This window comes from Anarhichas minor, unplaced genomic scaffold (genome assembly GCF_050575085.1).
Source record: "Anarhichas minor isolate MPS153535 unplaced genomic scaffold, ASM5057508v1 ptg000058l, whole genome shotgun sequence".
NCBI classification, from domain to species: Eukaryota; Metazoa; Chordata; class Actinopteri; order Perciformes; family Anarhichadidae; genus Anarhichas; species Anarhichas minor.
This window is the reverse complement of record NW_027466504.1, coordinates 11,566,886-11,585,336: the sequence shown is the minus strand read 5'-3', so window position 1 is coordinate 11,585,336 and position 18,451 is coordinate 11,566,886. Positions and strand designations below refer to the sequence as shown.

The following is an 18,451-nucleotide window of genomic DNA, read 5'->3' as shown; positions in this document are numbered from 1 at the left end:
CAGGATAGCAGGAGCTTACAAAATGTGCTTTTTAAAAATAGCATTTTTGTAGTCTTGCCTGAGGAGACAAATCAAACACAACCTGTGTGCAAACACATGTGTCTCTGCTGTTTATACAGTAACCAGGGTCCTGTATGGTGACAAGCTAAAACTGCAGTATACATAAGGAGGATAATGTGTATTTAGCCATGCTAGTGTTCAGGCATTCATCAACATTCATGGTCCCCAGTGGATGAATTGTAATAACTTTGGCGATCTCCTGACCTTTCCTCTAGCGCCATAATATGTTGGTTTGTGAGTAAATACCTACAAAACTATTGACTCTCTTATTAACATCAGCTGTACTTTGTGTTCAGTGCTAATTAGCAAATAATGGCGGGCATTAGCACGATGACATTAGTGTTTAGCTCAAAGCATTGCTGTGTTTCAATACAGCATCATAGAGTCGCTAGCGAGGGCTGTAGACAAGACTGTCAGGAAGGACAAGGAAAAGCATGTTTTGTTCTTAAATTGCGAGGACTTGTTGATTGTAATAGTTTTGGTAATTTGAGTACATCATCATGTGTGTTTGTTAGTCATGCCATCAAATGAAGCTCATTTGGATTTTAACAGGTTGTAGTGCTCGTGGTAAAGTAGTTCCAGTTCTGGGTTTCATCAAGCATTGATATCCTCAATGATTCGTTCTGGTCTTCAGCGTGTTGGAGAGAATTTGTTTTTGGCTCTGTTTCCATTGTGGAGTGTTTGACTTTCAAACGGGCATAATGTTTGACATCATTTGAATAAAGTAATGATGTTTTTCCAGCCCGTGAAGATGATTATACTCTGGAAGAGTGCATAATGGGAAACACCTTTTATTTTGGTCTGCAGCCTGCCATTTAACTCAGAAGAAGATGTGTGTGTGAGAGAATGAGAGACAGGCGAAAGGGAGAGAAAAAGAGGAAAATGAGCTTACAATGTATAAATCTGGGGAAACGTTCACACCAGTATCATCAGTGTCGCATATAAGGCAGGGAGCGACGGAAGCCTAAAGATCAGAGGAGGGAGAATGCGCTTTGAAGGTCAGTGGTTTCATTCCTCACACAAGATGAAAGAAATCTCTTTGGGTGAAGTGACTCTCAGCGACTATTCTGGTACTCTTGATCCCCTCTGTTGCGCTGCCCAAACTGCTTCAGTAGAGTTGCTCAGCGGCCAAGAATGAAAAAAAAAAAAACCTGTGGTTTAACTGGGCAGCTACCAGACAAATGTGTGCAACTGTACGTGTTTTGCTGAAAAATAGAAAAATGTGCTCAGTCAGCCTGCTACGGCTTAAGGTTGAATTCATCTGCGTTGGTCTGTATGCAGCAACACAGAGCATCAGCACTGACTGTTGAACAGTTTGAAGTTCATTTATCCCGGACAATTGGAAAATGGTAATTTATGTACTCAAAACTGTATTCAGAATTACAGTAAATTAGTCTCTTAGAAATTTAGACATCCGATTTTGTATAGATTTGTTTGTTTTTTACTGTTCACAGAGCTCTTTGAAAATATAGGCCCCATCTTTCAGCAGCTAGTTGCTCTCAATAAACATTTAGATACTAAACAGGAAGTTCTTGCTGAGCAACAGAAAATACCCATTGAGATTTTGCCATGAATACACTTTGTGACGGACTGTGTTGCACTGAACCTTCCCAGACTAAAATTCACTCGAAGCTTTAATATAGTTTGCTAGAATATAAAACATAAATGTCCTACAATGTTTGAGCCACTGCCAGCACACAATGCAGTTCAATAAAATCAGAAGACGGAGGAATGAGAGCTGCACCATTTGTTGGAGATAATATGTTTACTGCTCAGCTGTCTATCCTCACATCGTGGCTTTATTGGATTTAGTTGTTGTTTGCCACACAGTCAATGCTACTAAAGCATGCACTTTGTTTGTAAAATGTGTATGCTTTCTTTTCAGAGATGATGTTGGTGAGATCAAATTGTCTGGGGGTTGATGTTGTTTTCCGACGGGTCAACAGAGAAACGTGGATCCAGAGAAAAATCACACACTAAAATACAGTCGCACGGTGATTAAAACAAGTCGCTATAATGAATCCAATCAAAATGAATTCTTCCAACATAGGTTAGATTAATCCCCACGTTGTTGCACTGAAATGCCACGGAGGGATTTGATGAGATACAACAGAGCATGAAGATGAACCGCATCACACCCAACAGAGCACACTCAGGATGTCCCGGTAGCTGACATGTACTCAATGTAGACAAAATAATGCACACAGTAAGCACCGTTTCCATTTTCACTCGGCTCACCTGTTATTTTGCAAAGCTGGCGGAAAGACTGGAAACCTTGAATAACCTGCAAACTGATGGAGGAGCTTTAAAGAAACACTGCTGATATTAAACAGCTAGAAAAACACATTTTAACTCCCCACTTCTATCTGATTTAGTTGCTGTGTGTTTATGTATGTGTCTTGGTAAGTTACAGCTGAACTCCACTTGTTTGTTTTTGGCTTTCAATAAAATGAACCCCTAAAAATGTTAAAACAGTTCATTACTGTACGTTTAGAGAGTCACTATATTGTTGGTTGATATTAGAATAATCATCCAAGATTGATTAACACAGTGCAACCAGTCAATAAAGACTTGAATAGTTGATATGCTTTATTGTACTGTAGGCGGTTCCACCAACTGCAATAAGAGGTCAAACAGAGGCTTTGTTGAGTGCTGCCATTAGCCTCGAGACAGCTAAATTATTCACTGATTTATTTTACCTACTGAATGGTATATCTATTATGACTGCACAATGTGAGCAAAAATGAATCAATCTGATTACTCTCCAATACCGAATTGTTTGTTCACATCAAACACAGAAAGAGGTAGGTAACACAGCCCGCTTAGCAGAGTGGACCTGGTGTGGAGAATGGACCAGATGTGCAATTAGCTTTGGCCTTTTCCACTTTGGACTCATGAATGTAACCACATGGGGTTGGAAATACGCGCAACTGTTTGGCCACATGCTGTTTATGTGTTTTTAACTGAGATGCACTGAGGCAAATTGCATTCAGCCGTTGACACAGTGATATATTAAATCTTCAATCTAATTAAAATACCATCTCCAAATTCTTTGCTGAATGTGCGATGGCCGGTGAAGTGAAAAAGTAATAACAAGCAAATTATACACATTTTAATCGTCATCTATTCACAACTACTTACAAGCCAGACGAGATGGAAAACTTTGGTAGACAACATGATCATGATCCTATATAATAATGAACAAAATACTGGATCTGTTTCTCTTTATTATGTACAATATGTGTATTATAGGATATTTGTATCTTTTATATATATATATATATATATATATATATATACAATGCAATGTTATAACATTTTATGTGTGACCTAAATATAAAATATACCTGTAATTGTTTAATGATACAGTACCACAACTACTTCTACTCTCTGTTATTTGACAAACTGGCTGATGTGTTCCTTCTACACGTCTAATTGATTTGGAAAGCAGGGGGGAGGTATGGCTTTGATAATTAGGGAAATGGACATCAGGTAGGATGAGAAGACAAAGGCAATATATTTTGCATGGCTGAACACTTGGTGCTGTTGAATTTTCAATCAAAGATATTCAGAAAGAAAGGCAGCTCACAGCCTCGCAAAGTATCTTGATTACTGGTCGCTGCATTCTCTTCAGTCCTATTGATGTTAGTTGCCAATTTTCAGCAAAGCCCCAAGGATGAGATGTATCTGCAAATCTTTCCTCTAGATTATTTGAAAAGTGTTTTGTATGTTATTGGATTTATTTTGGTTGTTTGTTATGTAATGTATTCATTTGTGTTGTTCAATTAAATTCCCATATTTTTCATATATTTAATTAGCAACACATATTATTTTCTTGCAGTTGTAGATTGTATTTGTGCAAAATATGTACAGCCACGATCGACCGATTTATTCTTTGATTGATTGATTGATTCATTCATTTGTTCCTTCATGATCAGCAGCCTATGTGTCTCTTTTTTCCAGTCCTAATTGTGTTTATCTGGCATCCTGCTCCCTGTAGCACTTTATTTCCTTGTCTGATGGGACAATCTGTGTAAATGTAATTATTGGTATGTTGGACGAAACAGCACATTAGCCTCCATCAGCATGTAGTGGTTTAATCACTTCAAGTCTGTCATTTACAAGTGAATTGAAAGGGATTCATCAACCACATTCAAATGTAACCACAGTATCTGAAAAGACAGTAATTTACCTTCCTTCCTAAATACCATATGCCACTGTTTCACCTGCACTTTCCTCTGTTTTAGCTGGTTTTTACATAGAAAAATCCCACTTCTATTTCTTTATTTGACCTGTCCTGTATGTGACCATTCAAGAGGCACAGCAACATAATCGGATATCTTATAAATTGTCTGAGTGCTGCTGTTTTGGCTTGTCCTCTCATTTCAGTTGCTTGGAATGCTCACAACCTTGGAGTCTAATCTTATTCGACCTATACGCTCATTGTAAGTCACTTTTGATAAGACCGTCTGCTAAATGCTGAGAATGTAATGCAATGTATCACTTTCCTGAAATGTAATTTTTGTGTCCTTTTGATAGGTCACACCACATGGGTTGTTTTATCTGTCGCTATGTGAGCTGGGTCACTGCTGGATACTGAGCAGGGCCATAATGGAAACACGGAGTGTGTGAGCAACAATTGATAAATAGGAGCGGGGTAGATTAAATGCAATCCATTCTTAGAGGGAGAATTGCACTCTGTGGTGACACATCGTCCAAATCAATCGTAAGAATGTAAGACGTTTTAATAGAACCTTCCTGACTAAGCATCAATGTGTTGAAGAAAGCCTCCTGTTATATGTATTTGTACATTGATTGTATGATGCACCATGCAGAAAGCAGCAACTCTTAAAGCCTCATATACTCCGAGTATAGAGTAAGATTCATACCTCCTTAATAGTCACTCATTGAAGCTTACCATCTCAATATCTAATTATCGCTCTTCATTATTGGCTGATTGAAACTAAGGCTAAAACAGTTGCAGTGCATCGCACTGGTTCATGCATTGTCTGATTACTTTTAATTAAAGTTAAAGGGTCATTGCTCAAAATGTGGTGTGAGCTTGTTTTCGATAGAGCTGTGACTGAGCATTTTCATTAGCCTTGAGTATGTGGCACTGAATTTACATATACAATGCGTGCAAGCAGAAACTGACCAGTACTGTAATTAACTGATGGTTGTTCCCCCTCTTTCTAAGAATATTCCCTCTTGTGTTTAAACATGAGAACCACAAGAAAGGGCAGCTCAGTACTCGAGGGAAAATGTATGCCTCCAAAATGGCTAAACGCGACGAGGAAATGGACATGATGAGTCATGTGTTTGGTGAATTGAAGAGAGTTGTGAGCTCAGACAATGTCGGGTTGCAAGACAAAGGCAGTTCAAGCTCTAAATGTTTACCTTAATGGACATTAAACGAGCAAAATGATGAAGTTGCGCTTGTGAAAACACTGTAAAGTTGAATCTCATGCAGATTTGTTTGTATTATCCCTGCACTTAGCAGCACATGTGAGGGCATTTAAGATATTACATACCCTGCCAAAATGTTTAGTGATAATGTAAAAATAGTGATTGCAAAAATACATTTTGAAAAATGTCCCTTTGACCCTAAAATTGGAAACATAGCACACGTCTGGTTCTTTTTTCTCAACAAGCAATTATCTCACATCTGCTTCCATGTCTGCTTTTCTTTTCACCTTATTAGTTTCATTGCAAGGCTACATGGCATGTAGGAAAACCACTGGGATCCATTAAAGGCTTCCTTTTATTGACTCTCTCTTCAACCCACTTTTAAAATAACTGCACTGTTATTTAGTCAAAGGTAAATTAAGGTGCAACACATGAAGGAATTTACTTTATTGACAATCTGAGCAATCATGAGGCTAATGTTTCATTGAAATAAGTTGTCTTTGTGTCCAAAAAAGGAGCCGTTTTTTGGGAGTAAATGGGAAGACTGGTTAACAGTTTTATACATTTTGTATTCAAATAATCTTTTTTTTATATAATTACTCCAACTATCAAAGGAAAAGAGAAGCTGTGAAGGAGAATGATCCCCACCCACCCCCTGAAAGAGCTTTGTCACAAACAGCTTTAAATCTGCTCAAGGAAAGACAAATGATTTTTAGAGGCAACACCATTTAAACACATATTCACTTCTTGAATATGGAGCTCTTAACTGAGACCATGGTAACTCCATGCCATGCTGTGTATCGTCCATGATGTGAAAAATGCAGGATTTAATGCTCTGCTACTCACTGATAAAATAGCTATGAATGTATAAATCCATAAACGGAAGTTTATCTTGCTGGCCACTGATATGTATGATTCTGCATTATCCACGAGCATAGGCTGACAAAAAATGATAACTGTGGGAAAGTGGTTGAAATCGCAAACAGGGTATTTCACATGCTGCCCGCAGATGATTAAGTTGAACATTTTCCTAGTTGACAATACGAGATGGTCTGAACTGACAGTTTATTAGAACGATTGTCCACCATTGTGCGTGATGCACGCTGTCCTGTGTCACCTTGTTAACTGGATACATGCTTTTCTATTGCAATATATTGTCATCTATTGCAGTGTATTGTGTTTTTGTATACAGTAATATACTGTATTGTGGAAGACCTTGCTCATTATGGGGGAACTGCACTGTTATTAATTCACAAATTAATGCTTTAACTGAATGAAATAAACATGAAAACATGCTAGTTGCTGTTCAATGTGGATATGATAAACAATTTTTTTTTTAAAGTTTGTATCCTCGCTATGTGAGTCAGCCTCCTGTAAATTTGGCCAAGTGAACTGTGTGACGGATGAGCCCATCTGCATCACAGTTAGCGAAAAGAGCGCGATAGTCAGGTGTCTCATCAACACATTTCAGCAGGAAAGCTCAAGGGGCAGAAAACACCAGAGCACAAACACCCTGTCCAATCACCGCATATTAAACTAACACACATTTTGACATGGCTCTTTTAATAAACATGTCAGAAACTGTTAGTATATATAGAATAGATAGATTACAATAAATGGGTGTTTCACAGCTGAGAATTTGTTGATGATTTACAGCCAACATGTGAAAGCGTTCTATGGTAAATGTGGTCATTTGTATGTTTTCATACAAGCTACAGTACCAAGTGCTTTCCTGTGCGTTTTCTAGTGCCCTGTACGCCCACGTGAGCGAGGCCCCTTTGGATTTATGACACTAGAATAAAAAGTTTATCCACTCATCCATTCACCAAAAAAAAAAGCACATCACTCAAACCTTCAGAGCACACAGTCAGGATTTGCGCTGGAGAAATGCAAAAGTTACATCTGTGGACCGAATGAGCTGAGCTGAGTTCTTGCGTTTGCGTTTCGAAAGTGACACATTCTCAGCATGTGGATGACACCAAGGCTACCTGATGTATGCAGAACTGGGCTACTTTATGCTGTAGGTTGAAGCTGATGTATACTGCCTTGTTAGATATACTGTAATATAAAAGCTAAAGGCTGTAGAACATCGGTCACAATGGCATTAAGTCTTCTCTGTGACCTTGATGACAGTTACTATAAGTAGTGATATAAAAGAGAATGTGAATGTCATGCTAAATTGCATTTACCTAAATTGTGTATTAAATGTAGAGTTCTAAGAAATATGATAGTTGGTCAGTGGGCTTAATTTTGAATCCAGAAAACTCAAGGCGCATGTCAAGTTTGCTGAACACAAGTCCTTTCTGACAACTTGTTTTGGTCCGATAAAGATGTTACAATTCTAATCTTATATGCCGAGTAATTATGGCAATAATACACTGTACATATCCTTAGGTTAACAGCACTATTCAAATCCAGTAAATCGTAGGGAATTAGTCCTTTCGCCATTTTTATCCTGGAGAACTGCTCCGTGAACAGTTTAAGTTCATTTTCTGAATGTATTGTGCAGAGGTTGAACTTGGAGGGCAGTGATGTGACCACGCTTTGACTTAACACACACTTTACTTTCTGTGCTCACTGCATTTCTTCCCCTCGATGGTAGAAAACCTCAGAAAAGTTCTGCACTGGAGCCAAAGAGCAGCTGCCTCCATTAAACACACAGCACAGTGAATTCACTGCCATCAAGCAAGCATTAAGAGTCAAGGGCAATGTGTTGAAATGAGCTCACATTAGGTCACTGTGCTTCCCTGAAATGCAATGCAATGGTGTTTCCAGTTGCAGGTAACCGGGTGAATGGCTTTGGTAAATAACTGTGCAAAGCTCAGAGTAGATCGGACTTGAAAAAATACCTGACTTACCTTCTGCAAGTAGACGCACCGCATGCACAAGGGAGGGGTCCACGCTCTTTTTCTCGGCCACCAGTTCAGGTAAGTACTTATCTGGATGCATTATTACCACCGCGGACCTATTCGCCGGCCGTGCAGGTGAGGCGACAGTGCTGAGCGTCGGAACGCAACTAGAAACCGTCCTGCTCCTGCAGCTTCAGTCTAGAAATCTCTGAGCGCCACAAGCAAAACCCCTCAAAAAAAAAGAAAAAAGAAAACTAGTCGTCCCACGTCTCCGAGATGCGTGACTGGAGGTTGAGATGTGATTCAGAGGTGCGAGCGACTGGAGGTTGACTTGTGATTCAGAGGTGTGAGCCCATCTCCGCCGCCGCTGCCTGCTGCCTCTCCTCGGCACCCCGCCAGACTCTCAGACTCACTGGGTCTGCGGCTCGCGCTGCTCCCCGCCCCTCAGCATCATTATTGGCCATATTCCCGGACAGGCGCTGCTGGAAAACAAAGGCGATCCCCGCTGAGTGCATACCAATTGGGCGATGTGCTCATATAGGGAGTGGATACAATTTTTTTTTTTTTTTAAGTTGAGATTGCACTAGGTTGGGGCCGACATTGGTCCATGCAAAAATCTCACTCCAAATTGTGAGATTCGATTGTTTTATTGAAAGTTGTATGCATGTTGTGTTGCGAATAATCCCTTATGAAAATGAAGTAAGAAATTCTATTATGCTACATTTGAGAATACTATGCACCACCACTACAAATGTTGTGTGGCTGCAATCGGTTAGAACAGAATAGGCTTATAGTTATTCTACACCACAATAGGTCACTGTAAACTTAGTAGTGCTAGTTTCATTGTCTGTAGCTCCCTATAATCATTGTAGCTTGAATTATGGCTGATATGATAACTTTGATTATTGCTGAGGCAGTAATGCCATACTAGCAAGACAAACATTTCTTATCCAATTAGTTTGATTCAGCCGAAGCAAAATGTACGGTGGCCTATGAGTTTCCAAAGGTCACTAGAATAGCTTGTACCAAAGAAACATGTATGTGTGCTAGCAGTGTAACCTGAGGGACGACAACACAAGCTTAGTTTCTGTGTCGCTGTCCATGGTGCTAAACACTGCCTGAATGACTGAGATTACTTTGGATGGTTTTGCACATGTGGGAAATGATAATTTCAAGTGTTTTCATTACTGATACTCTAAATGAAAATGTGATAAGTTATTTATTTTTGTAGTTGTGCTCCTTAATAGTCATTGTACCTTCTTTCCAAATGGTTTAATCATACTATTCTTGTGTCTTAGAGGCTTTTAGAGAAGAACATTTTGCACCCACACAGGTTAAAAGACCTGATCTTCTCCAACATGTCACAATCCAAAAAGAAATTTGCTCTGCAAAATCATGTCCAACTAGTTCTTCTTTGAATGGCGTTGTATGGCTCATGGGAAGAGAGCGACATCAATGCTCATTTCAAGCTTCCTTTTTGCTGTGTGGATTCACTTTGGTAAGTGTATAACAAGTTTGAGATTATCTCTCCCCTGATTTCTCACTCTGGTACTTGATGAATTTGTAGTCCCATGCCGGTGTAATTTTGTTCGAATCTCAATAAAAGCATGGTCAAGTATTTCAAATGTTGTATAAATGCTTTATTTGTCCAGTAAAGCATATACAGTGCAATGCCCATCGGTGTAATAAGATGCTCAGTAGACTACTGTGTGTTAGCCGGGTTTCAATCCCAGTATAAGAGAATAATGTAAATGCCAACCTCATGTCCTATTAGGACTCAAGGAGTCAGGAAGAACGTTTTCTGCTTGCGAAGTGAATTCTATGACATGAGGAGTTTCAATGTCAAGTGAATGCTTCATTAGGTCTTTATGAAGCAACGTCAGTGGTGTCAGCAGTGTAAGCAGGCATCTCGTATGAACCGCCTCTCTTGTCTTGTAGCTCTAATACTGACTTGAATCCTAAAGTCGTCTTCAGCGCGGCACACAGGTTGCTTTACTCGCTCTTTATTCAATATGAGTGGAATAGGCTGGTTAATGACCAATTGTAGCTCCACTTGACCTTTTAGAGTTGACTGGCTGCACTGATCAGAATCATAAAGACTGTGTGGGAGACAGACACTGGTGTTAGGTGAATCAGAGTCAATTTTGATGCTATGTGCAATAACGAGAAATCGAACAATGTTCTACCACATTGGTAGAGACTGAACATATTGCGGTGGATGTGTACAGACCTTTGTTCTACATAGTTATAGCTACAGTGGTTGCATGTTGTCATTAATCCTTACTTAAAGTTACTTGAACTATTTCTTTCATTTCACCAATATGGTGTCTTGGATCTAAACAAAGGGTATGACGTTACTCTAGTTTGTTGGTTTGCGAGACTAATACAATGTCATGTGTGGCTTTGGTTTTATTAACCAACTACCCTTTTTTCTCTATACCTCTACATATTTAGATATTCTATCATATTTGGTATTACAGCTCTTGCTAATTGCTTTTTCTGCACATTTCTGAAATGACAAGCAGGCATAGAAGGAGCCAATATAGATCATAACTTGCATGTCCTCATCATTTCTTTTTATGATTAACAATTAATGTCTATCTGAAATAAGACACAGTTTTAATTATTCTGGTTAATAGCCTTAAATAAGTGACTGGGCCCATGTCGGCCAGTACTGTCTATGCACTTCATGCTTGCTGAACCTTAACTGATTTCATTTTATCAAATGAAACGACGAGGATGACAATCCTGCCGCTGTTATTACTGGCTACGAAAAGCAATGATGACTGTGACTGTAAATGAGGTTTAATCTTGTAATCCTACGGTATGGTTGTGCATTTAGACTAAAGCAGGCAGACTGAAATAATAAAAGAAAACAGACAAACACACTTAATGTGGTCCTTCACCGCGACATTAAAGGAATGAGAAGAAGAAATGTGGATAGGGAAAATAGCTGGTACAGTGATATTTATCACTGCAGAGAGAAGAGGACTTTGATCAGACTGCCACATGTCACTTTGGACAGAGAGGACTGTGACTGACACTCTTTTTTTTAACTTAGACTCTCTCTGTATCAATACTGATTATTATTATTATTTATTTCAACTTGGATTTGATGTATTTCTACTGCACTCTAGTGGTCAAAGGGCAACATTGCATATTTCACTATATGTAATGCAGATCAGCCTTTCAAGGTTTTAAGTTGTTTTTCATTATTTAAATCAAAAAGTTGGAGTTGCAGGGTAAGTCATACTCTTTTCTCTAATTATCAGAGGATCTAAGGTGTACTTTAAGTCTGATCACATTCAACAGCATACTTAAAACCCTGTTATGTTGTGCTGCCTTAGTTGTGTTTATCTCTTATATTTTGTCTTTTATTAAATTTTCTATATCAGGATTGCCTCTAAATTTGTAAACATGTTCAAACTTTATTTTATTCCATATCTTAAAGTTGTATTATGCTTGTGAATGGTGATGACAAAGTTTGCTCTTTAAAACTTTAATTTCTTACTCAAGACACAGATGAGTCATTTGTTTTAAGTCACAAATACTATCAACTCCCAGAATATGTAATTTTACTGTTTTATTTCCATATAAATTGACGATAATGTTTGTATAAGGTGGTGATAATTAAGTGAGCAAAGAAGAAGACCCTCTCTCGATGTGTTTTGTTATTGCTTGGCCAGCTGATGAACTCTGTCCTCTTTTTGTCCCCTCTCTCTTAGACGCCTGTATAACACACAAATATTAATGTAACATAACTGGTCTGTGAAATAGCGTCCGTAACAAAACATCTTGTCTGTTTTTTGCACTCGTCGTCCACATCTGTTCAGTGGCTGCCACCTAACACGTGATTATCTATTTCAGTGATTCATATTTTCACACATATATTGCCTTAATGTCTAACAAGTATACAACATCAAACACCCCTTACATTTTAGTGCAAGACAGAGCAGGTGAGCTGGGGCCTCAGAGACTAAGGAAGAGGACAGGAAGGTACAAATCAATGTTTTTTTTTAATGTAACGTGATTTGCAAAGTAGTACATTACATTTTAGAGCCACATCCATTGTGTATTTGGGGTGATATTTTTGTAAAGGTGAAAATATTGGGTTGAACAAAATCCTGCCTTGGACACAGAAGGGCAATATCTGATGGGACAAATTGTTGTGGTGGATGTCTTGTGGATGGGCTACAGCATGAATGCATGGATGTTGTCGCAAGACCCTTTGGAAAACAGAAATTCCTCTGTACACTGACCATTCCTTTTAAGATAGTCATTCTTCACTACTCAACGTTCAACAAGTTGGTCAACACAGGCTTTATTTTGAAAGGCTGTACCGGAAGTGTCACCTTTAATTATACTAGACTTGGCATTAGTGTGCAGGCGTCAAGTCGGGACGAAAGGCGGAAGGTTTTCTCCCCCGGGAAGAAGCGAGAAGATCAAATAAGGTACGAAAAAGTGCAAATGTTTCAACCAGCTGCACAGCACCGCAAATCAAGATCTTTGCATACAAAACATAGAAACAGCGGGGAGCGGGGTCGGTTGGGACAGTGTCACGTTAGAGAACAACTGTCATTCAGGATGCTCATACCCAGCCACTCTCCATTCATTTTGTGAGGAGTTGGGATGAGAACATGTTGCATGGAGACCCTCTGATTATACCTCACAACATATTTACAGTTTTGAGATCTACAGCGTGTGAGGAAAACGGTATCGATCAAATCTCTGAGGATTGGAGTCCTTTAACCCACATCCTACCCACAGAGGTATACTAGTTGTCATATCTCACAGGTGCCTCATTCTATCATTCCAATCTGTCATGACTGTGTCAGTCAATTTGTTCCTAATGACGTAATGTCATTGTTCCTGTTTTAATTAGTGCAGGCTTTTAATTAGTTGTGGGCTCTATAAGAAGAGGTTTAATTATATCAGCTTTAAAGGGATGTGGTAAACAGCCTGTTAATAAAGACAGATTATTATCAGGTCATATCTAGTAAAGACGTGCTGACTAAGGTTAAAACTTTAAGCAGCCTAGTTGGACTTGGGTCTTAGAGAGAGGTATATGGCTTAGATGAAGAACTTGTTGAAGTCAATTGGTGAAGATCGTTAGGAGAAAAGCACTCTTTTATTTATATATATATATATATATATATATATATATATATATATATATATATACTGTATATATATCAGGTTGTACATCCGTTTCTAAGGATCCTAAGTATGAGGATAAATCGGCACTGGTTGAGGGCAGGAGGTGATTCGTTTTGTCTCTCTCTCTGAAGTTGTTACTACCGAGTGAGGACTATGGGAATACATGGCTAGAGCTGTGACTCTGTGTCAGCCTATATTATAGATGAGTCATAGATGAGACTATCTTGCCAGACTAACCAAGATTCTTGTAGAACGCCATATCCTTTCAAGATTACGCAATGTTTGCTTTAATGTTTGCTTTAGCCTCCTGCCCTCTGGGAGAAGATACCGGAGCCTCCGTGCTCGCACCACCAGACTCTCAAACAGCTTCGTCCACCAGGCTGTTAGGAAGCTGAACTCTCTGAACTCTCTCCCTCCTCTCTTTTAAGACTCCCCATGTCCAACTGCTGCTAAATACAGATTGATAGTTTTTTTTGTTTTTTTCTCTTATTATATATATATTGTCTAAATGTTTTTTAATCTATTGCACTGTATTCACTTTATATGTTTATATGTTGGACTAGAGAGAAACGTCTTTTCAACTCCCCTGTATGTTCAGTACATTGTGGAATTGACAATAAAGCAAACTTTGAACTTTGAACTTTGAACTTTAATTAATGGGTGTGAGGGTTATAAAATGGGGCTAACTTCCTTTGTTTTATTATCTTCTTTTTTCGAGGGACAATAAGGTCAAGTGTCATACGCAGTGAGCCAGTGTCACTATCGACAAGAGGATTGATTTGGATGGGACTAAAGTTAGCACTTAAATTAAGCTCAGAAACATTTGCCAGCGATTTGAGTGATAACCACAAAGGCACAGACACGATTGTGTAGATATCAGTAAACCAATATCTCCTCTGGTATGCATTTTGTGAGCCTCAATGAACAACGCTGTCTTTTTCTTACAGGAACCTAAAGATGTCGGCAGTCATAGTGGTGCATGGTGGGGCGTGGGCAATACCAAACAGCCTGGCCAAGGCTTCTGTTGATGGAGTGAAGGTTGCAGCATGTGACGGGTTTTCAGTGCTGCAAAGAGGAGGAAGTGCACTGGATGCTGTTGAGGCAGCTGTGAGGGCTCTGGAAGATAACACTGTGTTTGATGCAGGTATACTGTACAGAATCATTCTTTTCAAGATTTATTAACCATATAGACACACTTACACACACACTTACACACACACACACACACACACACACACACACACACACACAAGTATACATTTAAAATCTACATTTTACAAATTACAATTGAAAAACAGTTTTATACACTCAGTTGCCAGTTTATTGGATTTTTTGCAGGACAATTTGACCACTTTTTTTAATATAACATAATTAATTTCATATGTAGGAGACCTAAGAGAAGATGAAAACATTGCTGTACTTTGTTCTACCTCCAGTAAGGGTATCTCTGGATTTAGGGTGCCTTCCCATTAGCCTAACTTGTCCGTGACTCAATGTCTCCATCTGCTGGTGGTGTTGCCAACATTCATCTAGACTGGCAACACCACGAGGTTGCTGACTGATTGTGGGGCTCATCCTCATAATCTGTCTTTAATCCCAAATGCAGTCTGCACAAAAATCGAATCTACATTTTAGATTATGTCCAAGCGCTTTGCTCTTCTGGTGACGCCAGCACGCTTGAAAAACAACGACTTGCCCCAATAGAAGGTAGACTTCTATACACTGTACTTTACCAAGCCTATTAACATTAGCTGCAACTATTAGCACAGTGATGCATATCTTGCCTGTGCATATAGTTTCATGTTCGTGTAAACACAAAACAAACTCTGCCAACATGCTTTACATAGCCATGTGTATTAACTTAATTTGTATACAATTAGGCTACATTAAAACTACATTTCAGACCTTAGAAGCTTTCAAATTATACATAAACACCAATGAAAATGTTTAGATGCAATTTTTATGCACCAACGAAATCTGTACAAGGGAATACAAACCGGATATCAATGATGTATCTGTCATGAGCACTGCGCTCTACTGTACTGCTTTGTCACCACCCTGTGGACCTGTGAGGATGTAGCAGGCAACATAACGCCTCTGCACACGAAGTAGGAGGAGGAGAGTCATCATATCTCCAGCCTGTCTTTTCTCACACCCTCTCTTGTCTGATTTTATTCATTTAGTTTCTCAGCATTGATGAAGACCTTCCAGTTTACGTGGTCACTCGCTATCAGCTGTGCAGCTTCTGAGAACATATGCATCATTTGTTTTGTCTGAGCCATTGCTGAAGTTACTGATTGTAGGGCACGGAGCAGTGCTGAATGCTGATGGAGAGGTAGAGCTGGATGCCATTATCATGGATGGAAGGACACTTGCCAGCGGTGCGGTGTCTTCAGTGAAGAACATTGCCAATCCTGTGTCACTGGCACGGGCCGTGATGGAAAAGGTATCATCTTAAATACTTTGATTTTATCTCCATTTAAAAGAAACAGTAAGAGACCACTGATGGTTAGAACGGCACTCATTTGATTAGTGATTTTGATATTTTAAATAAATGTTTCTAATAGCAAACCCACTTTTTTTTGTGCAATGAACAAAAGCATTGAGGTGTTATAATTACCCAACAATCGTTTGTTTTTAAATCCATTTTCTGTTTGAGCTTTTTCTTACACGTCTGCTGCCATTTAAACTTTCAGACAGCCCACGTCATGTTGACAAGCAGAGGTGCAAACCTGTTTGCAGAGAGCATTGGCATGGCCACAGTTCCCACTGATACGCTGGTGACTGAGAATGAGATGAAGGAGTGGAGGAAAAACAAGAATTATGTTGCTGGAGTAATGGAGGATTTTAACTGTCAGTGGTAAGTATTTGCAGTGTTTCACTTCATTTTCTAGTCTGAACATAGATTTCCTCATAAATCTCTACACGTTAATACTGCAGGAGAAGATGTTTTCAAGTTGTCCTCTTCACACTCGACAAAGTCAATCCTTTCTAAATAAAATACGTCTTTCTCAATCACCTTTTCTTGTCATTCTAGGGCCCATGATACTGTTGGGGCAGTGGCTGTGGACTCTGCGGGCAATGTTGCATGTGCAACATCAACTGGAGGGATCAGAAATAAAATGGTTGGCAGAGTGGGAGACTCTCCTATCATCGGTATGACTTAATTTACTTGCACTGTCTCAAGTAGCACTTTTTACACTGTCAGCTTCAGTTAAATTCTTAATAAATTATAATATTATCATTATTATAAATTTAGATTTTATCACTTAAGTTACTTTATCCAAACAAGCTACACTTTCAGAGCAGATTTATTTATTTACTCTCAATTTTTTTTATTATTATTATTATTTTTAGTTTTTGTCTGAGAATATTTAGGGACACCAATGTGTGAAATTGAGCAGTTAAAAAAAAAAAATATAAATAAAAAAAGTTGATTTCATGTTTTTATTTTTTTCATGTTCTCCCTTGTAAATAAGGCTCTGGCGGATACGCAGACAACTTTATCGGTGCAGTGTCTTGTACTGGTCACGGAGAGTCTATTCTTAAAGTCACATTGGCCAGACTCATTCTTTCACATGTCGAACAAGGTGAAGTATCAAACTTTAAAACTATTTAGACAAGTCACATATTTCTTTTTCAGGATTTTATTTGATAGTGTGATTTTAACAATGGCTGCAATTATTAAATGAGAGAGAGACAAGCTTCTATTTCATACTAAAGGCATTATTAGCTGAATAAAATTGAAAAAAAACTAGATATCGTAGGACTCAAAGAGTGAGATCTGGTACTTTCCAACCATTTTCCATTTTTTGTCTTCGCCTCCGCAGGTAAATCACTCGCAGATTCTTCTCAGTTGTCTCTGAAGTACATGGGAGACCGTGTCCTTGGTGCAGGGGGTGCTATTGTAGTTTCTCCGTCAGGACAGTGGGCAGCCACCTTCACCACAGAGCGAATGGCCTGGGCAGCAGTGGATCATGATGGTCTGTGGTATGGATTAGAACCAAATGAAAGACGAAAAGAGCAGTTATCCCAATAACCATTTTTACAATTTTAATCCTCATTTATTCTATAATATCGTGAACGGTATTTCTTATGTTTTTTACTAATTCACTATGGTTTGGATCACTCTTATTGGGCTGAGTTATTCTATTAAATTCTCTTTTACATTGTGTTAGTTTTTTTTCCTCCCATTTCTGTTTGTCAACCCGAAACCAACTCCACTCGATTCGAATAAGGTCCAAACATTTTACATGACATTGATCAGCTCAGGTTTGTAAAAGCAGAGAGAACCATCCTGCTCCTGTTTGAAGAATTATTTGTTGGCATTCAATAAAATGAGCTGTTTCATCACAAGTGTTTATAGTGTTTTTCAAGCACTTCTGGTAGAAATGGACTATTTGGGGGTTGTAGACATAACAACAGCCTCATTCATGAACTTCCTCTTCATTTGGCCAGCAGCATTGTTGGCCTTGCCTAATCCTCTGAAACAATGGCGGCTCAAACAGAGACACTCACTATCTACAACCCTGATTAAGAATTTAAATGAGATAGTGCGACCATCCCCCACTGTGATTTAAGTCATAGAGGCAGCTGTTTCATATGGTGTTGTTTCACATTTAAAAACTGGATTAGGACTTAATACAATTTTTAAACTATAGTTATGCGGTAGATGTATCAAACTGAAATATACGATTGAAATCTCTAAATGAATCTAAAAAAAGAGTATGTAAAAAAGAACTTGATTGTGGACACTATTGTGATTATGTGGGGACCACACTTTTTATCCTGTTGTGTTATTATGGACTTTTGACCAAATTTATTATGGACCAAAATATCCTTTGGTTCCTGCATGCAGGTAATTTGACACAAAAGGCTAGACTCTCCTTTTCAAATGTAAAAAATAAATACATTGGCTTTCCAGGCAAGAGGGTGTCAAATATTTCACTTTTTTCATCTGGAAATAAATCAAACAATCC

At 38.7% G+C, this 18,451-nt stretch overlaps 2 protein-coding genes across 2 annotated transcripts in view; one reads left to right on the top strand and one right to left on the bottom strand.

Annotated features, from left to right (window-relative positions):
* khdrbs2 (KH domain containing, RNA binding, signal transduction associated 2) overlaps positions 1-8,912 on the bottom strand; it is a 49,862-nt gene extending 40,950 nt beyond the window's left edge. The window contains exon 1 of the mRNA XM_076077033.1: positions 8,325-8,912. Coding sequence (XP_075933148.1) covers positions 8,325-8,415 — 91 coding nt within the window. The 5' untranslated portion in view covers positions 8,416-8,912. The remainder of the gene's footprint in view (positions 1-8,324) is intronic.
* Positions 8,913-12,737: 3,825 nt separating this feature from the next.
* On the top strand, positions 12,738-17,511 carry LOC142933036 (isoaspartyl peptidase/L-asparaginase). The gene is made up of 7 exons (XM_076077170.1): positions 12,738-12,766; positions 14,420-14,616; positions 15,776-15,918; positions 16,169-16,332; positions 16,510-16,628; positions 16,952-17,062; positions 17,303-17,511. The coding sequence occupies exons 2-7, from the start codon at positions 14,430-14,432 to the stop codon at positions 17,509-17,511; spliced, it is 933 nt and encodes a 310-aa protein (XP_075933285.1). The 5' UTR covers positions 12,738-12,766; positions 14,420-14,429.
* Positions 17,512-18,451: the final 940 nt, after the last annotated feature.